The 16,833-nt window shown below is 35.0% G+C and overlaps 1 protein-coding gene across 1 annotated transcript; it reads right to left on the reverse strand.

The window, feature by feature from the left end:
• Positions 1–5,781: 5,781 nt before the first annotated feature.
• LOC145585422 (uncharacterized) lies at positions 5,782–15,991 on the reverse strand. Its single transcript, XM_081642121.1, has 14 exons — positions 15,876–15,991; positions 15,553–15,612; positions 15,215–15,337; positions 9,748–9,864; positions 9,488–9,629; positions 9,067–9,237; positions 8,552–8,707; positions 8,328–8,434; positions 8,131–8,221; positions 7,419–7,560; positions 6,993–7,149; positions 6,740–6,856; positions 6,508–6,631; positions 5,782–6,194 (listed from the first exon to the last, which is right to left on the reverse strand). Exons 1-14 carry the CDS (start codon positions 15,989–15,991, stop codon positions 5,949–5,951), a joined length of 1,869 nt encoding a protein of 622 aa, XP_081498247.1. The 3' UTR covers positions 5,782–5,948.
• Between the last annotated feature and the right edge of the window lie 842 nt (positions 15,992–16,833).

Raw genomic sequence — 16,833 nt, forward strand, 5'->3', positions numbered from 1 at the left:
GTACTCCGTATTAGATAAGCTGATAAAGAGTGAGTTTTGGATGAGGTAGATTTTAGAATATCGAAATAATCTATATACTGCATATTAAATTATAGATTTGAAATTTGCAAGGAGATCTATCTCGACATAATGTATCTTATTCCTTATATTATCTGATACATCATAAATGTGAAAAGTAAACTCCGTAAATGAATTTATTTTGATGGGATATGTTGTGCAGTGTTTTGGATATGCTTTGCATAACATTCTAATAAAACATTGAAGACCAAATTAGTAGAATAATGGTGTTGGATTGAAATGAAATTCTTTAAAGATGGTGTTGGAAATAGCATGCTTTGTATTGTGTTCGTATCTTCTCTGTTACTTGAAAGCGTTGAAACTTCCTATTTTGTTTATGTATTGACGATAATGTAAATTGCTTACATATAGTAACATAATAAATTTAAATTTATTGTCAATATAATGTCTTCAACTAAAAAAGAAAAAATAATATACAATACGTGATTAGAAATGGAATATTTTGTATTGTATTTTAATTCCTATTTGAAATTTCTTATTTGTTTAGGTGTTGGCGCGAGGTGTAATTTGTTTTTGTCATTTTAAATTTGTGATAATAACCAAATAAAATTAATTAATTGTTTACAAGTAAATTTATTTTTGTCGCTTTTAATTTAACTAAAATTTTTGTCACCAAAAATTTTTTTAAAAAATATTAAACAAATTATCACGAGCACTTCAAAAAATTCAATCCCAACAAAATATCCAACCTTTAACAAGCATTATCTTTTATGCATTTAAAAATAGATCAATGAAAATAGTTTTCAAATCGACTTCTTACATCAAATTTGGTCAACTAATCCAAAATGAACAAAATTTATACTCCGTAAAATTTAACAGATTTTTATCGTTACTGGTTGTACAAAGCATAAAACAACTAGTTATATGGTGGAGATGGTATTATGTCAATTATATTTCTGCTTTTTATTATCAAAATTTAGGGGTTATTCTATTCACCTTATTTGTACTTATTTAAGGGGTAATAAGTTTAGACATTTAGATAAATTTAGTTAAGTTCAAATAAGTTCAATTCAGGAAAAATACATACAAATTACAACTAAAATAAGTTCAGTTCCAACAAATAGTGAACAATAGAAAAATAAGTTCCATTAATTCCAAGCTTTTATTATATACAAAGGTCATAGTCGCACTCGGTTCATTCTATTTCAAAAAAAAACTAATTATTATATGTAGTATTTTTTTTATCACTTGTGTAATCATAAAAAATTAAACTAGACCGGTAACATTAAGGCTATAATCTTTTAACTTATTGTTTTCATTTGTTTTTTATTAATTGCAACAATTTTTTATGTGGTAACAACTCGCTAATATTTTATTACTTATTTGTCCCACTAACAATTAAATACACCCACTACCTATTAGAGTTGACAAACGTGTTGTGTAGTATTTGAATCAAAGTTAAATGTGTTGAAGGATCTCAAAACTAACTCGATCCATTTAATAAACTTGTCGTGTTGACCCTTTTAACTAATCGTGTCGAAAATGTCTTAACACTAATCCGTTTTTTTTCGTATCCAGTTCATGTAGTGTTGTTTTGTTATAAATAAAAATATTGGCCCAACAATATTTATCATGAATTCCATAACATATTGATTATTTTTCTTAAGTGGGTTGTTTCCTGTTGTTAGTTTTGTGTTGGAGTTCTCAACCTGGTTAATTGAAAATGTGTTGTGTCGTGTTGACCCAATTAATTAAATTTATCGTAAATCCTTGATACTAACCCAATTTTCTCGAGTCCGATTTGTGTTATTAAGTCAATTTTTGCCAAACTCTATGTACATGTACTCCTTATGACTACATTTCAAAATTCTTAATTTGATTCATAATTTTCTTAAAACAATATGTCACATCTAATGTTACCACAAAATAAAAAAAAAAAAAAAAACACAGAATAAAAAGAGAAAACATGAGACAATAATCAATCAATCAATCAATAACTATATACTTAGGGCTTGTTGTCTTCGGCTTAAATTCACTTCAGTTCCAATCAGTTCACTTCAGTTCTTATAAGTTCAGTTTAGCTCCAATCAGTTCAGTTCACCTCTAATAAGTTCAGTTCAGTTCAGCTCAATTTAGTAAATTATACACAGGCCCTAAAAGACACATCAACAATGATACGTGTCATCTTCTGGTGTGTGCTTAGTATATTTTTTTATTAAAAAAAACTTCTTAAAAAATTGATAGAGAATATATGCAAAATATATATATTTTTTTTTTCAAAATTTAGGAAAAAAATCGTAACCAACTTAGATATCTCACCATAATATCATATCATTATATAAATTCCTATATAAGTAATTACCTTTTAAATGTATAATGATAATTTATAGTTAAAAAATTCATGAATATATCTTCAACCTAACATAATTTGTGAATGAAAAAAATATCAAATGTGAATTAAAAAAAAAAAATGTCATCAGGGTTCAAAATAGAAAAAAACCGTAAATAAAATATGATATGTAGTCATTAAAGAATAAAAAAATAATATTTTAAGTTGCTTGATTTGGGATAAATAAGTATAGAATTTTAGACCAAATTATTTATTATATTTAAATATAGTTTTAATTTGATACTCCGTAATAAAGAGTGAAAAACCTTGCATGGCACGGGATTTAACCCAGTAAAATACTTCCTCTGTTTTTTTTTAATTGACACCTTTCTATTATCACGCTTGTCAACACGTGTTTTTAACGCTAAATAACTTCAATTATCAACATTGTAAAATCATAAAAAGTAGATATTAATAAAATATACATATAGATGATTTAAATAAGATCCCACATGACTATATTTTATTATATCTATAAATTACAAAAACGAGTCAAAATGTAGTTTGTAAATAGTGTAAAAGTCAAATAATGTCAACTAAAAAAACGGAAAAAGTATAGACACATTAAAAAAGCAAGCATATAAATGTGGAGTTGCCACGTATATTACACCTCAAATAACACGCGGCAAATTAGTTTCCCAAAAGCCCCACCAAAAAACTGAAAGCAAATTTGATACCTTTTTATTTGGGAAAAAAAAAAAACATTGATAAATATCATTTGAGAGAAATTTTGAGATTCATTTAATCATTTTGGTTGAAAATTATGGAAGAAACCAATTTAAGCATAAGAAATAGTAGGATGGAAGAACACCATAAATCGTGTTTCTCAAATATCAAAAATAGTTGCCTCACTTTTTGCATTTCCGTCCAAGAATGTCTTGGCTATTGCAAAGCCTTTGTTGTTGGCCAGGTACCTTCTTTTCAATCTTACCTTTCTTTATTGTTTACAATGAAGTACTTTGATGATATTTCTATTGTATTTTGTTCACCTTATTTTTACTTATTTATTGAAAAATTCTAGTAAGTTTTGTTTACAAAGGAAGTGAGTTCCGTTGATCTTATTTTTACTTATTTTAGGAAAATTAGTTCAAATAAATAAATTATGATAGGTTAGTTCATATTAGATATTTTCAGCAAGAAAAAATAAGTTTAGATTGATTCAAATTAGCAATTTAGCGCTAATACGGGTTAATTAGGATTACACAAGTTCAATTTTCAACTAAATAAGGTCTAATAAGTTCAGTTAATTTAAGTTTGGATACGTTCTAATAAGTGAAAATTTGGGAATAATTAGTACACTTAACCTCAGTTTTGGCTTCTAAGGTATCAATTAATCAATGTCCCTATACACATGATTACATGAGTAGTATTGACTTACGTCAGACATAAATTACTTGTGGTGTCTATAGTTCAATTTTGACGAATTACCTAGTATTTAAAAACGCAAACAATAATTGGGTATGTCTCGTTACTGTGAGAAATTACCATATTCTCCTTATTACGAGGTAATAGTGAAAGATACCCCAATGATGTATTAGTCAATGGTTAAGACTGAGAGTCTGTGTACAATTGTATATTAAGTCTTGAGTTCAAATCCCTCACCTCTATTTGTAATTTGTATTACTGTTGTGGGCCTTGTGGCTCATTGAGTAGAAATAAGATGAATAGGACATGAGCAGATGACTTGCATTGAAGGTTAGGCTAGGAATCACTTAAAATGCATCCATTGTTCGTATTCCACCCTCGTCATCATATTGACTAACAAAGGTGTGGTGTCTTCAACTCATTTTTGGTAAATTGGTTTAAGACGCTCTCTAATGGTGAGACTCAAGTGAGTATTTTTATGAGAGAGAGAGTATTTTTTGCATTGTACCAATAAGTTGGTATCTAAATTTAGCAACTCTAAAAGAAAGTTGCTAAGTTTAGATATTCAATTTTGAGTCTCATTTGACAAAAAGTGTGGACTCCTTGTCAATATTCTAATATATTTTGTAATTTATTTAAATTTTACCTTTTTTTTTAATCTTACAATATTTGATAATAAAAAAGAAATGGATTTGATGAGCCATAATTGAAAGTGACATTTGTATACTTTAGAGAGTCTCACTATTGGGAAATTAGGCTTCACATGAGTTGTTAAATTGAGAAGTGAGTATGGTATCACCATTGGAGGTAAAAAACAACTCATTTTGTATTTCAATACTCAAATTTGAGTCTCACCATCGGAGATGGTCTAAATTAAACTTTTTTGCATTTGTACATTCTTTTGTTCAACTTACATTGAACTTATTTGGGTTGGAAGCCTGGAAGTACTGACTTTGTTTTATCAGTTGAATTGAGTTGGAACTTTCGAACATCATTTATTATATCGGGTAGTATCCCTAGACCCTAGTTGATCCCTGAGATTCCAATATCAAGTCTGTTTTCCCAAATACCTCTGCATACACCCTGAATTTATATCCCAAAAGTCCCAAAATTAGACTAAACAGTCCAATCCTTGGTAATATTTTAGCCTGTACAATGTTCTCGTGTTGCTCACTTTCTATGCGGTGTGTGTGCGTGTGCAGGGGAAAACATTGATGGCAAGAAACGAGAAGGAAGCAACAATAGCTGATTTACAAACAGCTAAGATGCAAGTAAACGCGACAGATGCTGCAGAGAAGAAGAAAAGGGAGATTCATAATTCTAACTAAATTACTCGCAGTCCTACTGCAGGTTAAAGGTATTGTGTTGCTAATTAATAGTTATTCCATATCATTTTGTATTGTTATTTGTTAATTGTGATATATAGTTGAGCTTCAGATGTAATGTGTTTCGAAAGGATACTGGAATTCCTTGCTTGCATTATCAGATTTTTTACCACCATGTTCAACTTTTTTCACCTTATTGATTGTTTACATAAGACTAAGACGTACTGCGTGTCTGGATATGGTTTTGAGGGAAACATTTTCAACTGAATTATTTTCCAAAAGTTACTTATAAACAACTACAGAGTATAAAACTAAATAAGCCTAACTTTTATCCAAATCTGTGTGATTTTGAGATACAACCTAACACTTAGAGATAGGGCCATAGGGGTTATTTTATACGGAGTAGTTTTAATTTTATCATGGAACATGTGCATATAGGGCTAGCAAATGTAAGATATAAGTAGATAACCAAAGAAATATATGGCAAAAATCACCTCATCTTTCTACACTAAAAAGAAAAATACATATACACATCAATGGTTAGTTGACTCATTAACTGAAGCGATACTAATTAGACGAAAAAATAAAAAAAATGTCCTCTCCTAAAAGTAAATTGGTAGAAATAATTAAACAAGTAACAACAAAAAGGGTTAGAGAAATCAGCTCCCAAAATGCCACCAAAAAACAGCCCCCTAATAGTATTAGGATTGACCACAGTATATCAGGATTCAGGAGATAAATTTCTGCAAGATGCATCATTGTTATTTTCATTGATTTGCTCGAGGATTAAACCAATTTTTAGCATTGTTAATAAGTGGGTTAGGTTTTTTTTTTTTTTAACCCCCATGTCTTCACTTGGGACTGGTTGGAGGGCCTTCGAGCCGAAGATAATCATACATAATCCCTTGGAAAGGACTTACTCCCTTTGATTGAGTCAAAAATAGAGTATTGCTGCCTTTGTTGAGTTCACTTCCTTTGACATCTACGTTGTAAAGCCAATAAAGTCCATGAATACCATGCCTTGCAATTGAGTTATCATTCCCTATTTTCCCGGTTGTAAAGATTGGAAGACTTGGTTTTGGCTTGTTGAATCGTATCTAGTAGACACGAATGACAAAAATCTAAATTAGCATGCATCTAAGTAGTATAATATACACTGCACTCAAGCGAAAACAATTTATTCAAAGTTAGAAATCAAACTATAGTCGAAAGTCATTCAGGGTACATTCTGTTGACCTAAACTTATTTGAACTTAACTGAGTAGATCTAATTAGACCCGACTAGCCTGATTTTCACCCTATGTTTACACAATTACACCTAATGAGCCCTGAAACTTATCTTTTAAGTGAACAGATTGCACCCTTATTTTTCTTTATCCCCATAAAAGGCTAAAAGGGAATGCATTTGTACCTGCAAGTCGGAATTGGTGGCAGAGGCTATAGCCAACCTGAGTTTGTAGGTTGCATCTAATGCAACATCGTCCAGATTGAATTTGACTGACCATGTGGTTCCATTATACCTTCCACCTAACGGCCTGTAACTCCGTATGAAACACAGCCATTGAAGTTTGAGAAACATTGTACAAGAATTATTTTAAAAATGTGGCATGAAAAATGTCCAAAATGGGTTCAAAGGGAGTAACCTTGTGACTTGAGCATAAAACCAATCCTTTGAGTAATCACTTGCATTAACATCATAGACTAAGTCATCTTTTGGATATAATTCTGCATATCTTTCCCACAAACCATATTGCCTAAACCTGTTCATAATCATAAGAAATTGGATTAAGTTGTAAACAATTCACTAACCTTATTGCCTATATTTCAAGAAAATAATTGAAGTATATATGAATCTTAGCTGTCTCCAAAATTAGAGTTAAAGAGATGTGAATATACCTATCAGGGTGGTTAACATAGAGTTTATTGACGTATTTTGGATTAGGATCAGGGATGAAAAATTCCCTAGCAAGACGATCAGGAACACCAATTTCCCATAAGGTTGGTCCGTCCCTTGGTGGCTCAAACACAACCTCACCCACGTCTACATTCTGTCCTGAATTACCAATTAGTAATAATTTAGCATTAATAGGCTTCTTATATCAACTACTCAATCCAAAAATGCAAAGATAACGCATTTGGAGTTCTAATCATAAACCAAGACTATTTTAAAAAAGCATAACTTTTTTAGGGAATTCATATGTAGTATATGGTTTTGTTTTTTCCAAACAAAAAACGTTATATAACTTCATCGTAGTCACTAAGATGCAAACGAAACAGATTGATTAAGACTTTCATAGTTGAAGATGATCAAAGGAAATTTACCTACTGTTATGTTGATAGGCACATTGTGTTTAAAGTCTCCAATAAAGCCATCAACCCAACCATGAAGGTTGTAGCTGCCAACTCGTACAAACGAAATTGTGAAATTCCCATGCTGATCTGTTCGTGTCCAGAATTGGTAAGTCTGTTGAAGCAGCACAAAAAGGTTTTACCACAATATATTTTCTAAGCAAATTGTTATCAAGAGGATATATTATATAGGTATATACTCCGTACTTTGTAATTGATTTGAGATCAAAACAAAAGTTTTCTGATCAGAAAACTTCAAGAGTGATTTCTAAATTGGTTTCAATATGTCTAAGGACAACAATCTTAGTTACTTCGATTCTTATTTATTGGATTGTTTTCTACTTCTAGGGTGTTTAATGTGATTGTATACGTTCTTCCTTTATTTTATTATTACTATGAAGTGTCAAAGAGTTTTTATCAACCCACTCCTTATTTAGGACATGAACCTCGTTATTTAAGGTTGTTCTAGATCAACATAGGTGAGATCGAGACACTTTCAAAAGAATTGAGACAACAATGTTAGATGATATAGGTTGAATAGAGAGCATTAGACAACATCTTTCAAGTAGCGGATAAAGTTTTGACTTAACCAACGAACCATATAAAGTTAAAATGTAGTGTTTGAAAGGTAACGGGTTAATACAAAGATTAATATAGATGAGGTGCATAAAGCCCATATTAGTACCTTGCTATCCCTTTGCCAAGATCCTGCTTCTCCTGGTGGACCTAGTCCAATGAATGCATTTCTTGCTGGCCCCTTTTCTTTGCTCAGATATCTGACACATTCATTTTGGTTCAACTTATGTAGTGTATGTCACATTACTCACATTTTAGATTCACCATACTATATACTTTGTATAGGAGTGTAAAATAGTGATTTACCTGTCATGAACGAAAAATCGTCCAGTAACGTTAACTCGTTCGTTGGCTTTAGGGAAATCTTCTGATGCTGGGAAGCTGTATGGCCATTGTTTGACTTCAGACAACATCTTCAGAAATGAGATGAATAGAAATGTTAATTATGTAATTCAAGATCAAGCTAACTGCTGGAAGTAATTTAATTTAAGTATATTTTTGAGAATTATATGGAATGGAAAAAATTGTACCCTTTCTTTAGCATCATCCCAAAGCAAAGGAAGATCTTGTCCAGTGGTCACATTATTCATATACATAAACATAGGGCCATATATATGATTCCATGGTTCTCCTTCAGCAAATCTCGGTATTAGGTCTTCTCCTGAGTAGTGTGCACTTACAAACATCTGTTCATCATATTCAAATCATTATCAATATATTGTATACTATTTTAAAATGTTCGAAAAGTTGTGATAATTTCTAAATTGTACCCTAGAAATTATGGCCACATGCCTCATGTCTATCATACACTAATACTTATCTAAAAATAAATACATACACACCAATTCTAGATGTAATGCCCATTTGCGCACCATCTACAATCGTTGAATTCCCTAATCATCGATTTATTGGTATGGTGTACTTATTTTTAGGTTCACTTGTGTTTACTAAAGATGGGGAAATCAACGGGTGTTGTAGTTATATCGTGGTGAATCCTTAATTATGTGGAATTGGGACAATGTGACGATTCATAGAGAAAACTTACAGCAAGAGTGGATGGGCCAACGTGAGAGGTGAGGAATTGTTTGTTGGGGCCGCCCGAACGGAACTCATAGCTGGGAGTGATTTGCCAGAATCCAGTAGGCGGGTCTTTACTGATCCACCCATGTACTCGAATGTCTTGGCTTTCCATTGAATACTGGTACTTATCATCCACCTGTGCCATAAAACCCAAGCTTATTAAATCAATCTTAGGACTATTCAAAAAATTCAATCTCTCCGGTATCAGTTGTCACGTACTCCCAATGGCCATACAATGTGTTTTATTTTTAAACTTTAGAATATGTCAATATGTATAGGTACACAAATAATTTATGGGTATGTTTTATATACCAATCTCGTTAATTGACCAGATTCTAAATATCGTATACATTATATCTGGTAGCATTGTATGTTACCGAACATACCTCTCCTTTAAATTGTGGATCGGTAGGATTCTTTAATATCACTGCTTCAGGATAAATAAGCTCTTCAGCTCTATCCTTCATACGATCCTCGGGTACAGGCATTTCTCTTTGTCTATTATCTGCTATCACCATGTACTTAAACCTGGCCAAAATCACCATATAACATGAAAATCGGTTAATTATATATGAAGTATGTTGCATTCAATTTCCGAATTCATACACCATACAAAAAATGCAAAGATAGCAACAAGTATACTCACTGTTGTCTTTGAAGCTTGAAAGCAAGCCTAGCATTAGGCATACCGAAAGCAGGCCAAGCTGCCCTCTCAAAGATACCGTAGGCATAAATGCCCGATACTCCACGAAGCATCACATACCTATACCATTCGTTCATGTTACTGTCGTTAGTTTTTGTTGGAAATGGAGCAACAAATGAACACAATAACGGGAAGAACTCAATTGGTATTATTACATTTGAGAAATCTACTCGCATGCTATAGCTGGTGGCTTGTTTCATCAAAGGCTAAATCGTGTACAAAATGGATTTATGGTAACTTATTGTGTAACTTGTCGGGCTAGCTATAGTTATTTTTCTTCATTCTACGTGTGACTTTTTACTTTCTTGGAGAATACGTTCAAATTTCAAAATACGTGAGTGTGAGACAGGCTAATCTAAGTGATAGATATTATAGGATTACGATAATATTTGTCGCAGAGTTAGGATATATTTGTATATATTTGTGATATAGTTTGTATACTTGTCATCTAGGATTCCTAACAAGATTAGGACTAGCATTGTAACTCTATATATATTGATCAATGGTACACACTCCAATCTGAGGAGTTTTCCCGAAATCCAACATGGTATCACAGCTTTAGGTTTCGATCCTGCTTAATTAATTTTTTAATTAATTTTTTTTTGCTTCCGCTTTCCCCTAAACGCTTCACTGACCCTTAGCTATGGCGAAGGATGATGATTCCCCTCCTCCGCCACCTCCTCCACCTTCTAATGAGTTCCATCCGGCACTCACTGTCACCAATATCAAGAATGTGATTCCCCTTGCTCTAGATTATGAAAGAGTCCAATATTCAAATTGGGTGGAGTTGTTTGAAAATCACATGGTTGCTTATAATGTTTTAGATCATATCGATCCCAAAACACCCCGACCTTCCAATGTCTCCGATGCGTTGTGGAATCGCTTGGACACAATTGTGAAACAATGGATTTATGGCACCATATCTTCTGATCTTCTTGAAATAATCTTAAAGAGAAAGTCTACTGCCCAACAGACGTGGGATCGTCTCCAAGATATTTTCCAAGACAACAAGAGCACGAGAGCGGTGTTTCTTGAAACCCAATTGAATGCAATCCACCTGGATTCATTCCCGAATGCAACCGCATACTGCCAGCAGCTAAAGAGCATTGTCGATCAGCTTGCGAACGTCGATCAACCGATCTCCGACGAGAAACTGGTGCTACGTATGGTTGTTGACCTCAACAAAACCGATTATGATACGGTCGCAACGATGATTGCACAGACCTACCCCTTGCCCTCCTTTAATAATGCGCGTTCCCATCTTCTTTTGGAGGAGTCACGTCGGAACAACGACACCACCACTCCACCGTCTGCTTTTGTCGCACAACAACAGCAAAACGCTGCTACAGATTTAGCGCAACAACAACAGCCGCCTGCTGGCGGTGGGCGCGGCGGCGGTGCGGGACGCGATAGAGGCGGGGGTAAGGGTGGTCGAGGTAAAGGCCGTGGGCAAGGTCATGGCGCACAGCAACAGCAACAAGTCGCACCACCTCAAGCTTCTCAACAAGCTGCTGGACCGATTGGTCAACCTTGGGCCCAACAACAACAATTTGCTTGGCCTCAATGGGCTATCCCACCAGCACCCTTTCCTACAACGGGCCAGAATCAGCAGAGGCCCAACACTCAAAATCCACAGCAGCAGGCATATTACATTGGATCTCCTATGTACGGTCCACCTATGACGCCAACGAAGTTTGGTACTACTTACTCTTCACCGGGGCTATCCACACCGGATAACAGATGGTATATGGATTCGGGAGCTACCACCCACATGACTCACAATTCCGGTAATCTTCTTCCCTTATTTCAATTAAGCACAAATAATCATATTTTAGTTGGCAACGGTCATCGCATTCCAATTACTGGTTATGGTCATACTAATCTCCCAAACAAACTTGCTCTTAGAGATGTCCTCCTCGCCCCTCAAATTATTAAAAATCTTATTTCAGTCCGTAAATTTACCTCTGATAATTCGGTTTCTATTGAATTTGACCCTAATGGTTTTTCTATGAAGGACCTTCGAACGGGGAGGGTAGTCACCAGATGCAATAGTTCCGGAGATCTTTATCCCATCACCAGCAGTGATCCAAGCACTTGTCTTGCCACGTCTCTCACCACAATCGCTCCTTCCACTTGGCACGACCGTCTAGGACACCCGATAGCACCCTCTTTAAGCTTTCTTAGGAGCAATAATTTTATTAATTGTAATAAGGAGCTTGACTCCATTTTTGCAATTCATGTCAATTAGGGAAACATGTTAGACTTCCTTTTTATCTTTCGAATAGAAATATTTATTGTGCTTTTGACATTGTTCATGCCGATTTGTGGACATCTCCTATTCACAGTAGCAATGGTCACAAATATATTTGGTTCTCTTGGATGATTTTACTCATTATGTTTGGGAAATTCCTTTAGCCTCTAAATCTCAAGCCTACCATAGTTTTCTCACATTTAGACAATATGTTCAAACTCAATTGAACGACCTATAAAGTCCTTTCAAAGTGATCATAGTCGAGAATTCGACAATGACCCATTCAAAAAATTTTGTCAAAATGGTCTTTAGATTCTCATGCCCTCACACATCTTCCCAAAATGGCAAAGCCGAACGTATGATTCGGACTATCAACAACGTCAAGTGCACTTTACTATTCCATGCCTCATTACCTTCTACCTTTTGGGCTCATGCTTAAGGGACCGCCACATATCTCTTAAATATTTTGCCAACCAAGTCCTTAAAGAACTTGACCCCGGCTTAGGCTCTCTTTCGCACCAACCCCTCTTATGATAATCTCCGGGTTTTTAGGTGTCTTTGTTTCCCGAATTTGACTGCTACTATGCCTCACAAGCTAGCTCCTAAATCCACTTCTTGTGTCTTCTTAGGGTACCCTTCTAACCATCGTGGCTACAAGTGTCTTGATCTCTCTACCAATAAAATTATCGTGTCTCGACATGTGGTGTTTGATGAGCATACTTTCCCATATAGAAATTTAGCTCATTTTAAATTACAAGATTATGACTTCCTAGGATTTGTTGACCAATTTCCCTTGCTCACACATCCTTTTCTTCGTCATCAACTCACAACTCCAAGTCCAACCACTCAAAATCAGCAGGCTCACACTCCTAGCCCAACCCCACAAACTCAAACCCCCTTACCTCACGTTAGGCCAGCGACTGCTGGATCACCAGCGCCCCAACCAGCCCACATACCCACCTGGCAGACCCCTCCACGGCCCACCTGCGGGTCTTCTAGCCCAGCCGCAGGTAGCCCGCAATCCCCTCTGCCTCCCTCGCCTCCTAGCCCAGCCGAGCCCACCTACTCACCGCCACCCTTGCGTGGCATTACCCCTTTGCAGCCCACTCGGCCACCACCCTATCTCCACGAGTCACCCGTAGTCAACGGGGCATATTTAAGCCAAACCTAAAATATAGTAACCTCACCGTTCAACACTTAGGTCTACCTCACCTAAAATCACCTCTTCCAAAATCATATAAACAAGCTTTAAATGACCAAAATTGGAATGCGGCGATGAAAGATGAGTATAGTGCTTTAATTAAAATAGGGACATGGGAATTGGTGCCTCGCGGGAGTGAATATTGTTAATTGTATGTGGCTTTTAAAGCATAAATACAAGACTAACGGTGACCTTGAAAGGCACAAAGCTCGTCTTGTATGTGATGGCAGGTCGTAGGAAATCAGTGTGGACTGTGACGAGACTTTCAGTCCGATAGTTAAACCGGCCACTATTTGAACTGTTTCAGTTTAGCCATGGCTAAAAAGTGGTCGATTCATCAATTAGGTGTCAAAAATGCCTTTTTACATGGTGATTTGCAAGAAACTGTTTATATGCATCAACCCCCGGGTTTTATTCATCGGAGAGCTCCCTCTCATGTTTGCCGACTCCGAAAGGCTCTATGTGGTTTGAAACAAGCTCCCAGAGAGCTTGGTACCAGCATTTTGCAAATTTTCTCATTAAATTGGGTTTTGTCATTGCTAAGAGCGACAACTCTCTTTTTACTTTCCGACAGGGTGATAATATGGCATATTTGCTTCTATATGTTGATGATATTATTTTAGCTACCTCATCTGACAGGTTGGGTACAGGGATCATCTCTCAGTTGCAAACTGAGTTTTCTATGTCTGATTTGGGGCCTTTGAGTTATTTTTTGGGAATTGCAGTGACCAATATCCTTCTTATTTGCTACTTTCACAGGAAAAGTATGCACAAGAGATTTTACAGCGTGCAGATATGGCCTCTTGTAAACCAGCAGCCACTCCAGTTGACACTAAGTCCAAACTTAGTGCAAATGCAGGACCACCTTTTCGGGATCCTACTTTGTATCGCAGTTTAGTAGGTGCTCTTCAGTATCTCACTTTTACCACGCCAGATATTGCTTATGCGGTACAACAGGTGTGTCTTTTCATGCATGATCCACGGGAACCTCATTATGAGGCATTGCAACGCATACTGCGTTATGTTCAGGGTACCATTGATCACGGCTTACATTTATATCCGACTGTTTCGCATCGATTGATTACTTACACTGACGCTGAATGGGGAGGTTGTCCCAATACCTGACGTTCCACATCAGGCTATTGTTGTTTCCTTGGAGACAACCTCGTGTCTTGGTCATCTAAGCGTCAACATACTTTGTCTAAATCGAGTGCAGAAGCAGAATATCGAGGCGCCGCAAATGTTATCTCTGAGGCGTGTTGGCTTCGTAATTTATTACTTGAGTTACATTGTCCTCTACGGCAAGCTACTATTGTTTATTGTGATAATGTCAGTGCTATCTACCTTTCTGGCAACCCGGTACAACACCAACGCACCAAACATGTGGAGATGGATATTTATTTTGTTCGAGAAAAGGTTGCTTTGGGACAAGTTCGGGTTCTGCATGTTCCTTCTACATATCAATTTGCGGACATTTTCACTAAAGGTCTACCATGAGAATTATTTCTGGATTTTAGGTCCAGTCTTAGCGTACGACCTCCTCCCGCTAAGACTGCGGGAGTGTGATAGATATTATAGGATTACGATAATATTTGTCGCAGAGTTAAGATATATTTGTATATATTTGTGATATAGTTTGTATACATATCATCTAGGATTCCTAACAAGATTAGGACTAGTATTGTAACTCTATATATATTGATCAATGATACACACTTCAATCTGAGGAGTTTTCCCGAAATCCAACACTAAGACTCATTGTGACAATAACAAGCTGGAAAACTATAATGTTTTAGTTTAAGCAAAGGAATGTAAATAATGTTCTTAGAAATCGAGATTTTATTTGAATAAGATACACAATCTAATGAAGGTGTTTGAGTAATTTGACACAAGTTTTCAGTAAATTATAATCTCCCTTATAAAATACAGCACAAATGTCTTGAAGTTAGAATCCATACCTTTGATCTATTTCCATTGGAGCAACCTTTTTACCACCAGTAGCAGGATCATATGTTATCTTAAACGATAATTCTAATTGCTCTTCTTTTTCAAGAATTACTCGAAAGTCAGTACCAACTATCCTGTTCATTGAAAATTTAAAAACTTATTTGGGCACAATTCTAATACTTGTATATACTAGTACTAAAAATAAATATAACCAAATGGTCCAAATCCATGTAGAAATACCAAATATATATTTCAATATTCCCTTGGTTTTTTTTTTTTTTTTTCTTTTTTTTCTCCAATTTATTATACTCATCTACAGTAAACACGTAACGTAGATAGAATATACTACCTCTGGAAATTTCCTTTGGTTCCTTTTGTACCTGGTGGAGCCCAAACAACATCCCAATACCTGAATAGAACATAAACATTTACTCGCATATTAAGAGGTGGTGGAAATTAGTAAATACTTTGTAATACGTAATACAATATAATACTTTGAATTATTTATGTTACACATTAACTTTTGTGTAAGCAATGTTGAGAAGCATCTAACTAGTGCCCAATAGTTGGTGACAACCTAATTATACTCGTGTATCTTTGTATAATAAAAAATTTTGCGGTTACAAAAAAAAAACTTTCTTTGATACAAGTATTGAACATTAATAAGTATACCCTCTATCATCTTCTGGATTGACTGTATCAAGAATGTTATCAACTCCGTTGTATTTGATGCCAGTGACAAATCCACCGGGTTTGGCTATTGTAGCTTGCAGAAATCCGTTATCCATAATCACCTTAAACAAAACACAACTCTACTAAATAATTTTACCTAAAATATAAGGAAAAGTGCTCAATTTGGGCCCCATTGACGGATTTATGGATAAAACGTTTATTGGTAGTGTCACATCAAGAAAAACTTCATTTTTTTTTTTTTTAATAAAATGTACGTTGTTTTTCATAAGTTTCCCATTGAATTAAAATATGACCAACTTACAAATTTGTCTTGGACGGTGAGTTTGACCGGTGGGAATGATTTCGCCGGAGGAGTCGATGCAGGCTCATCTGCGGCTGGCTCTTCCGCAGTTGGTCCTTCTGCAGTTGGCCCTTCTGCTGTTGGACTTCCATCATTTGGCATTGATTTTGGTGTTTGTGGTGGCGTTGGTGACTTTGGCTTCAATGGTGCTTCTGGTTTTTTGCTGCCCAAATGAACAATTATAGTCATGAAAATAGATAAAACACATTTGATAAAACAATTCATCTTCTATGGTGACACATTTTTAATAAGCTCATTAAACTACATATCCGTAATCCACTAATCCCGTATCATTAACTAGTAGTTTAACACGTCTCATCATATAAAAATTTGTGAGGCAAATTTGTTTTCAATTTTGTACCTCATACATTATTAATATTGGATATTAGTCCTCGACTCCTCCCTTAACATGGTACCACTAACAAACCATTCATAAAATTTGTTAGAAACAACCTTTTAAAGTTACCACTTTATAAAAAAAAAACTTTTTAAATTTTTTTTTGCTATTTCAGACCATATTAAAATTTTTGTTTTGTCAAAGACAGCCTAATACTATTGGCATTGACTTCTTTTTTCCGGTGTTGACTACGAATGTGT

This window comes from Chenopodium album, chromosome 16 (assembly GCF_948465745.1).
Source record: "Chenopodium album chromosome 16, dcCheAlbu1.1, whole genome shotgun sequence".
Lineage (NCBI taxonomy): Eukaryota > Viridiplantae > Streptophyta > Magnoliopsida > Caryophyllales > Amaranthaceae > Chenopodium > Chenopodium album.

Excerpts from the sequence above, each read along its gene's own strand:
- LOC145585422 (XM_081642121.1), bottom strand. The coding sequence starts at position 15,991 with ATGGATAACGGATTTCTGCAAGCTACAATAGCCAAACCCGGTGGATTT. Across the intron at positions 9,630-9,747 it reads TTCAAGCTTCAAAGACAACA|GTTTAAGTACATGGTGATAG; the intron begins GTGAGTATACTT and ends GATTTTGGCCAG. Across the intron at positions 8,708-9,066 it reads TTGGCCCATCCACTCTTGCT|ATGTTTGTAAGTGCACACTA; the intron begins GTAAGTTTTCTC and ends TATGATGAACAG.